This window comes from Petaurus breviceps, unplaced genomic scaffold (assembly GCF_028583685.1).
Source record: "Petaurus breviceps papuanus isolate PSGF00001 unplaced genomic scaffold, PetGlider_PUasm1.0 99, whole genome shotgun sequence".
NCBI classification, from domain to species: Eukaryota; Metazoa; Chordata; class Mammalia; order Diprotodontia; family Petauridae; genus Petaurus; species Petaurus breviceps.
The window spans coordinates 25174769-25188912 of NW_027187465.1; the positions used below are offsets into that span (position 1 = coordinate 25174769).

General features: G+C 49.9%; 1 protein-coding gene across 3 annotated transcripts; it reads left to right on the plus strand.

Moving 5' to 3' along the window:
- The first annotated feature begins 2232 nt into the window (after positions 1-2232).
- Positions 2233-10994, plus strand: OGFOD2 (2-oxoglutarate and iron dependent oxygenase domain containing 2). Of its 3 annotated transcripts, XM_069081516.1 has the most exons (8): positions 2322-2445; positions 4542-4605; positions 5784-5840; positions 6139-6249; positions 7971-8070; positions 9438-9565; positions 9845-10102; positions 10465-10994. In XM_069081516.1, exons 3-8 carry the CDS (start codon positions 5805-5807, stop codon positions 10732-10734), a joined length of 903 nt encoding a protein of 300 aa, XP_068937617.1. In that variant the 5' UTR covers positions 2322-2445; positions 4542-4605; positions 5784-5804; the 3' UTR covers positions 10735-10994. The 3 variants fall into 3 exon arrangements, with proteins under 3 accessions (XP_068937615.1, XP_068937617.1, XP_068937616.1); XM_069081514.1 differs by lacking the exon at positions 4542-4605 and having other exon boundaries at positions 2233-2445; XM_069081515.1 differs by lacking the exons at positions 2322-2445; positions 4542-4605; positions 5784-5840 and adding an exon at positions 5847-6022.
- The last annotated feature ends 3150 nt before the right edge of the window (positions 10995-14144 follow it).

Consider the following 14144-nt stretch of genomic DNA (forward strand, 5'->3'; position numbering starts at 1 on the left):
AGGCCTAGGAATGCTTCATTCAAGGTCACCTAGTTAGTAAGAAGGATGAGGTGATTTCAATTCTGTTATGGAAAGGGATGGTGTGTAGAGGGAGCAAAGAAAAGCTCCACAGCCAGTCAATTCTTAATAGACCCCCTGTGTGGGGTGTTGAGGGAGGACCAGGACCTCTGGTGTATGGTCAGCTAGAGCCCCTTTCAGGAGTGCTCACCTGTCTGTGTCCACCTTCACCTGAGTCTCTCTTGTGAATGCAACAAGCTGCAGCATGTGCAGTGGCCGAGCCATCTTGGCAGATGGGCTCAACCAGATTAAGGGTAACCACCAGATCTCAAGCCCGTTGGTGAGTTAGGGGAGCATGGGAGACTTTCCCCAGTGGAAGAGGTGGATGAGAACAGTCTGTCCCAGTGGCCACGAAGGTGGCTGGAGCAGGTGCTGTGGAGCACTGACGAGATGTTCAGACATCGAAGATGCCAGTGTCATTCACTGTGTCCCAGGCCACCAATGGCCTGGACTTTGAAGACTTGTACTTTGTGCAGCTCTGCCTCATTTAAATCCAGCTCACTGGAAAGTCAAGATGTCACCTGTAATGTCATTGGTCCTCTTTGAAAACAAAGGATGAACGGAAAACAACCATATTGCTCAATTGCGCAACTATAGAGATCTTCAAATCCAGTCTCTCTCTCTCTCCTCCCCCCCCCTCCCCCCCCCCCGTCTCTCCCCTCTCCCCCCCCTCCCCCCTCCCCTCCTCTCTCTCTCTCTCTTTTAACCGATGGGAAAACTGAGCCCAGGACAGTGCTGTAACTAAGGTGGAGTGACTGTGGCTTTGTCTCAGGGTGCTGATACTGAGTCGGTAAGAATAGTTCATTACAAGGATGATGGCTGCACACCCTACTGAACTCATCTCCTGCCCTTCTGAATTTCCACCCCTGAGGTATACAGCATTTTTTTGTCTACTCCACGCTTCATCTCCATCATCTGAATTTGTCTTTAAAAAGTTGAGAAGTTGTTGGGTGCCCAAATTAGTGAATGATGTGCCCAAAGTCAAGCACAGTCTCCTGCCCTTTCCCCCAACTGTCAATGTTATAATTACTAATCAATAAGTCTCCAAGTCAGTTCCACATGAGGCTTGGAGGAAAGTACTAAAGATGTTTAGCCCTGGGAAAAAACGATCCTGGGGGGGGGGCCCTCCCCCCCCTCCCCAGCTACCTGCAGGTATTTGGAGGGCTCTCTCATGGCATGGGAGAATAGCCCTGTTCTGACTGGCCCCAGAGGTAGAACTGGGAGCAGTGGGGGAAACTGGAGTGGGTTTAGGTGTGATGCCGGGGAAGACTGCCTAGTAGTTGAAGAAACCACAGCGTCTGGAGGTGGTGAGTTGCCCATCATTACGTCACCGAGTCAAGGCAGAAGGCGGTTCGGGGATGAGGCGTCGATGCCCGCTGTGTGACTTCGGGATATTAGGGGCTGCTGGCCTTGGGAGAGCCATCCTGGACCCCTGCACATCCTGCATCTGGGACATCCCGCAGGCTTCTCGGACTCGGTCTTAGTCCTGGCTTCTTTGCCTGTCAGATGAGGGGTGGGACCAGCTCTCCGCCCTGAATCTGCCCCGGCAGCGCGGAGTGGGGAGAACACTGACGTCACCAGTGGGCCGGGGCTCCAGGCACACCTGAGCCTCGGTGTGCCCTCTTGTGAATGGGATCCGCGCTGTGATCTCCGCCCCTCGGGGCCCTGGACGGACCTACATTAGACTGCGGCGTAGAGGAGCGTCTGCGCTCCCCTCCCCGCTTCCTCTGTACAGGGGCGGGGGGCGGGACGCTGAATGAGGCGCCGGGGTTTTCTATGTGTCGATCAGTTTCGCTGATTTCCCTCTCTTCTCCCTTTTCTTTTAATAAATTGTTACAAGGGACGAGGGGTGGGATACAGAGGGAAACCCGGAGGATGTAAAAGCAAGTATCAATAAAAACTTATTTTAAAGATAAACGTCTGCTCTTCTCGCCCCTTGGCTTCCCTGGGCCTCTGTAACAAGTGGGGCTGAGGCCCTTCCCTTTGGGTTCGGGCTCACCGGATCCCCCAAGCTGCAGCTCGCGGCTCGGCGCTCACTTCCTTCGGGCCTGATCCCTAAGCGCCCCGACGCTCTCCGCCTGGACTTGGTCTGGGTATTTGGAGCCACTCCCTGGTTTCCCGGGCTCGGGGCGGGCCGGCTCCCTCGAGACGCCGGAGGTGGTACGGGGGCCGGGAAGGGCCAATAGGCCGCGCGCTCCCGCGCCGGCGCTCCTCCCGCTGCGCTCCGTCTGCTGCTGTTGGTGGCGGGGCGCCATGGCGACGCCCGGGGCCGCGGCGCGGCACTTCTTTCGCTGCGCCTGCTTCTGCTCCGAGAACCTTTTCCTGCCCCGCTACCAGCTGCACGTGCGCTACCTCGAGGAGCAGCAGCTGCGCCGAGACTACGGCTCGGTAGGACCGCGGCTTTGTGCGGGGACCCGCCGGGCCCGGGGCCTGGATCGCGGGGGGCCCAGGACGGTGCCCACCCCGGACTGGACGGGGCTGCAGACAGCTGTTGGGGGGCGGGCGGCTTAGGCAGGAGCAACACGCTTCAGACTCGGCCTCGGACCCTCACTCCCTGTGATCGCTTACCCTTTGCCTCAGTTTCCTCTGCTGTAAAATGGGGATCCTCGCAGCCCCCACCTCCCAGGGCTGTCGTGAAGATGGAATGAATATTTGTACAAGTGTTTAGCGCCGTGGCTGGCACCCATAGGTGCCATATCAATGTTTGTTCCCTTTCCCCTCTGACTCCACATCCAAGCCTCTTGTGGCCTCCTCCCGGCGCCCAGGGCCACGGGTCATTCGGAGGGGTCCTGGGGAAGTGGTTGCTCAGATCGGGCCGAATCCGTACCCTCCTCTGGACCTCAGCCTGCTTCTCTGTAAAATGACGTCTAAAGCCCTATCCCGCTCTAAATCCTGTGCTTTTATACTGGAGGTAGAGTTTAGAGTGTGTACAGCCAGTGTGACCAGTGTGGTTTGAATGAATGAATACATGTACTAAGCACTTACTGTGTACAAAGCACATAGGAAAGTCAGACAGCCCCTGCTCCCCAGGAGCTGATGTTCTAGTGGGGAGACCACACATACTGGAGATGTGAGCACAAGTCACAGGGAAAAGGCCCCTGGACCTTGGGGCGCAGAAACAAAGCAGAGGTTGGTGCCTCTTCTTGAAGGTGAAGGATTCTTAACCAGGAAGTGCCAACTCCTAAGGAATTTATGTTCGTTAATCCACAGAACCCAGACAGCAAGTGAGATTTGCACCTATATCCTGAGACCAAGTTTGAGTAAAAGGAAGGGAAGTTAGGTGGCCTAATGGATAGAGCACTGGGCCCAGAGTCAGGAAAACATAGGTTTTAGATCCAGCCTCAGACCCTGGGTCAAGTCACACTTTAACTTTTGACTGACTCAGTTTCCTTATCTGCAAAATGGGGATAACAGTAGTTCCTACCTCCCAGAGTTGTTGCCGTAATCAAATGAGATAATACATTCGAAGTGCTTTACAAACTTCCAAGTGCTAGATAAATGTGAGCCATAATTACTAAAAGGGCATATGTTTCTTAGAGGAGAGGTGTAACAGAAAGACCAGGGTTGGAGTCAGAGAACCAGGGTTCAAATTCTGACTATACTTCATTCCATCTGTGTGACCTGGTGCCTTAGTTTCTTCATTCTGATAAAATGGGGTGGTGGTGGGGGTGAGAGGTTAGATTACTTGGTATGAATTTATGATCCTGTAGTTCCAAAGCCCCCTCTAAATGCACTTTTGACAGGTGAAGACACCTGAGAGATTGATTGAGTCCCACCACCAATATTTACTAAGCTGTGTGACCATGGGACAAGTTGCTTAATCATTCTGAACTTGTTTCCTTAATGGAGGCAATAATAGCTCCCGTAGTATCTCAGAGTTGTCGTAAGGTTCCTTAAAATGTTCGATAAATATCTGCTATTTTTGTTACAAAGGATGACTTAAGTTGGGTGAGGGAGGGGGAATGGAGACTATATTTGGATATAAAAGAGACACAAAAACAAAGGTATCAATAAAGATCTAAAAAGCCCTCAAAATGTCAGCAGTTATTGTTAAGTGTCCCTGTGATTTAGAGCAGGACAAGACTTTAAAACTGCCTAATCCAACTCCCTCATTCTTTAAAAAAAAGTTATTGACATTTTTTGTTCTTATATCACTTTCATGTCCAATTATAGCCCTCTTCCTTTACCTCACCAGAGAGTCAGCCTGTCTAACAGAAGATAAAAGAAAGGGGTGGGGAGAAGCAGTTCAGCAAACTTCACCAAACCATTAATCAAATCTGACAGTACACATAGCTCTCTGCACCCATGGTCCCCCATTTCTGCAAAGAAGAGAGGGAGGAACATTTTTTTCATCTCTTCTTTGGGACAAGAATGGTCCTTCTAATTACGCAGCATTCCAGTTGTTTTTGGTCGTCATTCTGTCATTCTTTCCATCAATATTGTAGTCATTGTGTATGTTTCCTGCTATCCCCTTCATTTTATAGATGAGGAAATGGAGGCGGGAAGGGATTTGCTCAAGGTGACACTCAAGCCAGGATTGAAACCCAGGTCTGTGGAGTTCAAGTCTACCAGTGTTTGTTTCCTCCTTTTCACTGTGTTTTCCTTCTTGTTCATCCAGAGAGTTTACAAGGAGAGCATTTCATAAGACAGTGAAGTGCTTTATCTTTGAAGGATGTCATTGTGAAAGCCTCCATTCTTCAAAAAGATCTGTGGTTTCATTGGTCTGGGCTCTCCTTCCCTTTGTGGGTGAATTACACCCCTTTTGCTTTTTTGTTAATGATATTGTTACATCGTCAGCCCATGTTTCTGCAAGGGTTACATGTTTTACAAAGTGCTTTCTTGAAACAACCCTTTGAGGTGGGTGATATTGACCTCATCTTAAAGGTGAAATGGGGAAACAGACACAGAGGGGTTAAATGACAGAGTTGGAGTCTGAAGGATCACAGAGATTAGATTTGAATTCAGGTCTTTCCTACCCCCAGGCCCAGAATTCTATCCACTATGATGCCCGGCTGCTTCATATTCCTTACCTTTTTGCTGACCTTCATGTACTGAGCCTCTCTGAATTTAGTCAGGCTATTTGTAAGTTTAGAAATGAAAAGGACCACAGACATTTATGAAAGCTGGACCTGGGGACAGGAGAGAGACCACTAGCTGTGTGATCCTGGACATGTCTGCCTCAAGTTTCCTCACCTGTAAAATGTGGATAATAATAGTACCTCCCTCCCAGAATTGTTGTAAGGCCCAAATGAGATAATAATTGTAAAGTGCTTAGCACAGTGCCTGGAATATAGTAGGTGTTTAATAAATGTTAGCTATTATTAAATTATCTAGTCATAGGATCATAGTTCTAGAGCTGAAAAGGCCCTCAGAAGCCCTCTGGTGCAACCCTTTCATTTTATCAGAGGAAACTGAGGCCCAGGGTCATACAGGTCATGTCAGAGGTGGGATTTGAACCCAGGCCCTCTGACTTCAGAGACTTTGCTTTTCCATTGTACCATGATCCTATCCAGTGAGGTTGTATAGTCCAATACCCAATCACAGATTGGCAAAGTGAGGCCAGTAGATTATTTGAAGCTTTCCAATTTGGTAGGACCTGTGGGGCGGGACTGTCACTTGGGCTCACCTCTGAAGCCTGGCGAGGCCCTCAGTTGGGGGTTAGTACTGGGGTCATGCTCTGTAACTTCTTCCCACCTCTGACCCATGCCTTCCTTTGTGTATTCCAGATCCTTAAGAACCGTGGCTGTATGAGTCCTGAGGACTTTGATCAGGTGTTGGCTGAGGTAACAATCATTCTCCATGCTCATGAATTCTGGTGCTCACTCCTCCAGAGAAAATGGAAATCAGGAAGACTTGGGCTCAGGTCTGCCAGTCTGCCCTGACACATACTGGCTCTATTACCCTGGGCAAGTCACTTGACCTCTTACTGCCTCCAGGTAGCTCTCTTAAGACGTGTGCAGAAAAGGTACCATCCTACATTAGTAGAGGGAGTTTCTTTACCTGGGAGTTCCTTATACCAGTGAAATCAGATCAGTCCTTATATCCTTTTATTACTGTTTCTGTTGTTGTCGTCACCTGTAGCTTGAGAAGGAGGTCCAGCGGAGGAAGCAGTTGGTTCAGGAGGCCTCAGAGAGGAAAGCCACCATTGCCAAAAACTACATCCCATTACAGCCCCAGGTGTATGGCTTACAGGTGTGTATAGGTGGGGAGGGCCCAAAAAGGGTAGTGATGGTACTGTAAGCTGATGGCTTCCTTGGGGTGTGGGCAGCCAGCCCTTGCTGGGGCAGCCTCAGCAGCATGTGCCATGCTTATCAGCACAGACAAACTCTCCCTCCCCCTCCAAGTCAAGTGGGGAAGCCAAACCTTTTTTGGGTGTGCCCCCACCGATGCCCCAAGCTAGATATGCTCCAGTAACTCCCTGAACTCTCTGTTGGGGGCAGTTTCCTCCTGTGATACATATCGTATCATATCTTATCTGTGCCTGCCCTTCCTGTATGACTCTCCATTCTGCCAAGGGCATCCCTCCAATGGGGGCCTCTCCTCAGTTCTCTTGACATTAAGTGGATCCTAAGTCTATATATCAGTTATCCCTTACTTATTTTTTCCCCTTGGGTCACATATTTCCCTTTGTATTCCCCTTGTTTAATTCCTTGTTTGTAATCTGAGTGAGCCTCTCCACTGCCCAGCCTGGCAGCAACCAAGATGGGAAGCCAGTTGTCTTTCCAAGTGTCTGTTGTGGAGTCATTCACTCTTTGTGTAGAGTGTGTGGGGTATTTAAGTTTTCCCAGCCAACACAAATGAACAGGACAGTTTTATTATAACCAGACTATTACTAGTTTAAACATAGTACATATTAGTTTAAAATATGTTTGTTTATATATTAGTATATTAGCTTAAAAATGAATTAAAGGTAACCGAATTTCATGGGTTCATATACAGTCCTCTTTTCTGTGGTCTTTGGTATACTGATATGTTCCTGTTCATCTATGATGGTTGACTTTACTGAGGTGGTGCATAAAACATTGACCCTGGAGTCAGGAAGACCTGAGTTCAAATCCAGCCCCAGAGACTTACTAACTGCGTGACTCTGGGCAAGCTACTTCACCCCTGTCTGCCTCAGTTTCCTTATCTGCAAAATGGGGATAATAACTGCTCCTGCCTCCCAGGGTTACTTTGAGGTTCAATTGAGATCTTTGTAAAATACTTTTGCAAACCCTAAAGTAACTCTTTGGATGCTAGCTATCGTTATTAATAATAAAAATAAATTTAAACCCCCCAAACTATACAACCCATTAATTGGGTAAATTGGTCTCTCTTTGTAGAACTTTTCTGTCAAACTCTCTCAGAGTATGTAGTATTCCCAGAGGATTCATGCAGACCTGGCTTGTGACAGTTTTCTCCCCATTCACCCATTTTTTGTTCCTGGTTCTGGCCTCCCTGGAGGATCAGACAGAACAAAGCTGAGCTATCCTCCCAGGGGCACACATCTCTTCAAGAATGTAAAGCCTCTTTGGTTTGGAGAGCTTTTATGGCACCTAGCAAATGAATCCTTCAGGAAGCATTTATTAAGCACCTACCTCTTCTGGGCCCTGGAGATACAAATCCAGACATGAAAACAGAACCTGCCCTCAATGAGTTCTGTAGGAATGACACAGATTCTGAGCCCTTTGAGGGCAGGGACAATCTTTTTTATATCCCTGGGGCAATGCCCGGCACACAGTAGGTGCTTAATTCATGCTTGTTGGCTTACGGAAAGCTCCCTTTGGATAATGCACATCTCTTTGGGAGGGCCCCTGGCACCAGGATGATGTCCAGGCCTTACGGGGCTCCCAGGCTCAGGACTCAGGGAGGATGTCAGGGGGCGTTTCCCCTCTGATGTTGATTCTTCCTCCTCTTGCCCTCCCTCCCCCCAGGAGGGTTTTCTGGTCCCGGAGTTTCTGGCTGCTGTTCAGTACTGCGTGAGCCCGGGTGCTACCCTTCCAGGCCTCCTCCAGCACATCATGACCTTGTCAGGTAAGGTCCAGTCCCCTCGAGGATCTGCCCAGTCTTGACCTGCTTTCCACGCCCAATAACAGACTGATTCCATAACAATGATCCCAGCTCACATTTTGATGGTTTTGCCAATCTCTTAGTTTAGATCAGTGCTTCCACCTGGGGCCGTCCTCCCCCACTCCTCCTCCTTCTCTGTGTGGAGGGCAGGGACTGGCTGGCTTTCCAGATATTCCCAGAGTTTAGCACAGTGCCTTGGGCATACAGTAAGTGCTTGTTGACTTGTAGAACAGCCCAGTGAGTTTGGTAGCACAAGGATCAAGCATTTGTTTTACGGAGGAGGTGCAGAGGGTTGCAGTGATTTGCCCAAGGGCTTATAGGCTTTTAGGTTAGAGGGCATCCAGTGGGATGCCCTTTTATTGGTGAGGAAACCGAGGCCAAAATGAGGCAAGTGATGGGGTAAGGTTTATATCAGCGTGAGAAAGATATGCTTTGGGAGTGTAGGATTGAGATATAGAAGGGAACCTTAGGCGTCTTCTGGTCCAAGCCCCTGCTTTCAGACATGAGGAAACAGGCCCAGGGAGGGAAGGCCACCTGGCCAGGGTTCACAAATAGTCAGGTGTTGAACCGGGCCCTTCTGAGGCCATACCTTGTGTCCTTTCCACTGACACAAACTTTTTGAATTAAGGCATGGACACACTTGTGTGTGGGTGTGTGTCTGACTGTGTCTGACTGTTTGACTGTATCTCTGTGTGTCTTTGTATTTATATGTGTCTGTGTGTACGTATATTTGTGTATATGTGTCTCTGTATATGATTGTATGTATCTGTGTGTGTCTGTATATGTGTCTATGTGTATAATTGTAAGTATGTGTGTGTGTCTGACTGGCTGTGTGTATGTGTCTATCTGTGACTGTGGGTCTGTGTGACTTTGTGTATATGTATGTATCTGTGTGTCTGACTGTGTGTGTCAGTTTGACTGAATGTATCTCTGTGTGTCTTTGTGTTTATGTGTATATATATGTGTGTGTATATTTGTGTGTATAATTGTCTGTAAGTGTGTGTGTGTGTGTCTGGCTGGCTGTGTGTATGTGTCTTTATCTGTGACTGTAGGTCTGTGTGATTTTGTGTATATGTATATATCTGTGTGTCTGTTTGATTGAATGTATCTCTCTGTGTCTGTGTGTATGTATGTGTGCATATATGTGTCTGTGCATGTATGATTGTAAGTATCTGTGTGTATGTGTCTTTATCTGTGACTGTGGGTCCGTGATTGTGTAGCTGGCTTACTGGGAGTCAGGTCTAGCCCAGTGCCCGTCACAAATGGAACGTTGGGGAAAGGCCTTTGAATGTTGGTGTGACTGTCTTGAGCAAACCTCTTGTCCCCTTTAGATGAGAAGATGATATACCGGCTGCCGGTTTTCACCCAGGAATTCTGCGGTATGCTGCTGCAGGAGCTGGAGCACTTTGAACAGTCGGACATGCCCAAAGGGCGGCCTAACACCATGAATAATCAGGGGGTAGGCGCAGCCCTGGGCCCCTGGCTCTCAGCCACTGCCCTCGGCCCCCACTTGAATTGACGAGACATTAGAGGGTGATTTCAGAGAGGAGCCGGATGAAGTACAGGGCATCCCCAGGACCATAGAGCCAGAGTTGAAGAGGGACCTGAGGGGCCTCTTTAGAGGAGGGGCCTGTGGGTGAATGACTTGTCTAAGGTCACCTGGGGAGCCAACCCAGGTCCTCTGACGACAGGCAGCTTGCCACACCCCAGGCCGTGGCCGGTTCCTTTCCCTACTCAGGTGCTGTTACACGAGCTGGGTCTGGATGAGCCCTTGGTGACTCCCCTCCGGGAGCATTACTTGCAGCCCCTCACGGCCCTCCTGTACCCCGAGTATGGAGGGGGCCGGCTGGACAGCCACCGCGCCTTCGTGGTGAAGTACTCCATGGACGGGGATCAGGAACTCAGCTGCCACTACGACAATGCCGAGGTCACCTTCAACATCTCCCTGAACAAGAACTTCTCTGAGGGCAGCCTTTACTTTGGAGAATTTCGCCAGGTACCCACCCCTCCCCATCTCCACTCCTTGGAGTACCTACTGCGTGCCAGCCATTTCTGGGCAGGGAGACGATAGAACTTAGCCATTGTCTCATCCGGCCCCTTGTTTTACAGAGGAAGAAACTGAGGCTCAGTGGGGGCAGGGGAATGACTTACATAAAATCACAGTGCAATCAGAGGCAGACCAGAGGAGGGAGTGCACGTTGGGTATGCGGGTGGTGTGGAGGCTGGAGTGCCCTGGGGAAGGCCCTGCAGCAAGGCCTGAGGGGGAGTGCAGCTGCTGGGGACAGTGCACCGGGCCAGAGGCTTCTTGGGGCTGGGAGCAGGAGAGGCAGCCCGCTGATGAGCCCCTCTGCTTTGCAGGTGTTGAGCACAGAAACGCAGTACCTGGAGGTTCCACATGTGCTGGGCCAAGGGGTGCTGCACCGGGGCGGCCAGATGCACGGGGCCATGCCCTTGGAGTCTGGGGAGCGCTGGAACCTCATTATCTGGATGAGGGCCTCTTCTGTCCGCAACAAGCTCTGTCCCATGTGTGGGAAGCCGCCCCAGCTGGTGGAAGACGAGGGATTCGGGGATGGCTTCACCAGGGAAGAAGGGGAGCCTGGTACTGTGGACGTTTGCACCTTGACTTGAGTTTGCAGGCTCCTGCCCTGTGACCCACCAGTCTGAAAGCTCCGCCTACCCCTTCTGTGTGTCAATAGCCATGATACCCCAGTCCCAAGCAGGAGCCCACACTGGGGACCCATCACTTAGAAATGGTCCTGGAGGACTGGGAAGGTGCGTGGGAAAAATTGCCTTATCAAAGTGTTTCCCTGCAGGGGCCTGCTAAGAGCAGCTCCTGCTGGGATCCCAGCTGTGGTGGGGGACAATAAAACATGACTGCTTACCTGCCAGTGCTCCTTGAGGTGTCACAAGGACCCCCGTCTGACCCACGCTGAGTGGCCAGGGTCCAGGGAGCCAGTTTTTAGTATGGAATCTGTGCCATCCCTCTTCGCCGCTGGGGGTGGGGGAACAGGCCTGGCAAAGGCCCGGGACCAGCAGGTGCCAAGATGTCTTCAGATGCCTTCCTTGCGGTATCTTGCCTCAGATCACTGCCCCTGATCCTGCTTGTTTGTCTCAGGCTGGTGACTGGCACCTTCCCCTTCCCCTTCCTTTCTGGAGGACTCGTGCCAACATTTAGAGCTGCTCTGGGCGCCTCAGGCTCCCGGCTTGTTGCTCTAGTTCATCTTAGTGACTTTTCTGTTCTTTTCTCCCTCGTTTTATTGAGGAAACTAAACCCAGCAGGTGTTTATTAGCTTGTCCAGGGCCCCACAATTTGGACGTGGGTAGGTTCCGCACCTGCTGAGGTCCTGCCAGGCAGCAACCAAGCCAGAGCATGGGCGCCTGCCACCACAGTGACGTCCTGGTTGGGTAGCCCATCAGCGCCTCCATCCAGGAGCTTTCAGGCCAGTCCCATGAAACATTCATTAAGCACCTGTTATTAAGTCACAGCCCAGAAGGCTGCAAAGGTAGGCTGGCGCCAGATCTTGGATCCTTGATTAAGAAGGGCAGTGTTCAGGGCTTCCCTATTGTATATGCCAAGGCAGAGGGAGACAGAGAGACAAACGGGTCTCCTCCATCTTGGGGCTGCAGCTGAGTTTGACAAAGAGCAGTATTACATGTCTGCTGAGGCCAAGGCACTGGGGATACAAAGACCGATGGAAGAGGAGCCTGCGTTTGCTGTGGGCATGACCCACAAATGGGCAAATGGTGTATTTGATAAATAGTGCTACCTAGGAAGCAAAAGCAAAGGCTTTTGTAGGAGAGGTGGCCCCTGGACTGAGGATTATGGGGGAGAGAGGAGGATCTCAGCTCAGTAAGAGACTAGAATTATCGCTACAAGTAACCATGACACGAAATATGAGAACATTGGGAGAGATGTATGAGATGTTATCTAAAGTCCAAGAGGCTGAGGGTAGGCAGGAGGAGCCCTTATAAAATCCTGGGATCTTAGCTAGGTGTGGACAGGAAGAAATCAGGGAGATGAGGAAGGCATTCAGGTACAGGGAACAGTGGGCACAAGGCCCCAGAGACATGAGATCTGGGGACATGGAGAAGCATACCAGTGAGACTGGAGGACAGGAAGAGGGTAAGTCCCATCAAGAGTGAAGCCCTTGGGGCAGCTAGGGGACACAGGGAACAGAGCACCAGCCCTGGAGTCAGGAGGACTAGAGTTCAAATCCAGCCTGAGACACTTAACACAAAACTGGCTGTGTGACCTTGAGCAAGTCACTTAACCCCAATTGCCCTGCCTTCCCCCCTCCAAAAAGAAAAAAAAAAAAGTGAAGGCCCAGAACCTAGAAAGGTAGGGTACTTTTTCTGCTGAGTAGATGAGTGAAGGAGACAGAGCTTCAAATGGATGAAATTCAATTTGCAGGGGTGTGAAGGATGGGCACTTAGCACAGTGAAGGTGACAGGTCGTGAGGACCATGAACAGAACTATGGCTGTGGGAATGGAAAGGATGTTGGGTGGGAGAGGAAGAAGGAGATGGCATAGACTGTAGGGGTGGGGAACCTGTGGCCCTCTAGGTCCTCAAGTGCAGCCCTTTGATTGAATCCAAACTTCTCAGAACAAATTCCCCTCATAAAAGAATTTGTTCTGCAAAACTTGGACTCAGTCAAAGGAATGCCCTTGAGGACCTTCGAGGCCACAGGTTCCCTACTCTTGGCATAGAAGTTTCAGGCTGCCAAATGTGAACAGCAGCTCCTGTTTGAACCCACCATGGCTAGTTCTGGTCTCGATGGGAGAATGACTACCGGTTACCTTGGCCCCAAGTTGCCATGGCAAGTCTTGGAATCTTCCCATTCCCTATTTCCAACCAGATGGCATCATAGGCAATGGTGTCCAAAATGGGATACTTATTCAAAGGGATCCTCTCCTCAACAAACTGGTATGGCTCCCCAGTGACTTTAGGATCAAATATAAAAATTGCAGTTTATCCTTTTTTAAAAAATAAGTTTTTTGGGGGGTGGCTAGGTGGTGCAGTGAATATATTGAGCACCAGCCCTGGAGTCAGGAGGACCTGAGTTCAAATGTGACCCCAGACACTTAACACTAGCCGTGTGACCTTGGGTAAGTCACTTAACCCCAATTGCCCTGCCTTCCCCCCCTCCAAAAAAGCAAAAAAAAAAATTTTTTTTGATGCATTTTGTTTTCTATGTCATAATTTCCCCCAGTATTCCTCTCTTCCCCTCCCAGAGGATAAATAATACTTTCAAGACAAAAAAAGAAGAAGAATGAGTACCACTGATCAATACATTGAAAAAAATACAATATGCAACATGTGTGGCCCTCCCCCTTCCTGCGCCTCTGCTTATTCTGTATAATTTGCAACATTCTCTGTGTGGTCCTTCCCACTTACATTGTATTCTTTTGGCTCTGCTTTCTTCACTGCCTCAGTTCATGTACATCTTCCTGTACTTCTCTGCATTCATCACATTCATCACTTATTTCCTCCTTTTAAAATTTCTGTTTGGGTTCGGTTTGTAACAATTACTAGTTACAGAGGCAAGTCTTCAGAATTTGTAAATGAGCACACGGACACATGCAGCTTGCTACACTAAGTCTGGAGATCATCCTTTGCATTAGTGAGCAGTCAGTGTAGTGGATGGACGTTGACCCCAGACAACCCTCAACAACTATGATGGCCGTTCACTGGCCCAGTTCCTGCGATCCAAGGTCTGGAGTTGGAAGAGAGCTCAGGATAAGACCTAGCACAGGTGTAGGACAGGTTAGGAAAGTCCCTCTGCCAATGCAGAATAATTTTCTCTGAAATAATCCTAGAGAGCTGCCTGGGGGCAGAGGTAAGATGATTTGCTCAAGGTCACACAGCCAGCATGAGTCAGAGATGGGATTTGAACCCGGGGCTTTCAGACTCCAAGACCAGCTCTTGACCCCCTCTTCCCTTCTGCCTCTTAGGGAAATGTAAACCAAAGTACTTGGGAAGTCTGCGCGTGAAGACGGCTTAACAGGCTGGGCATTCCAGGCACAGGGAAGAGAGTGG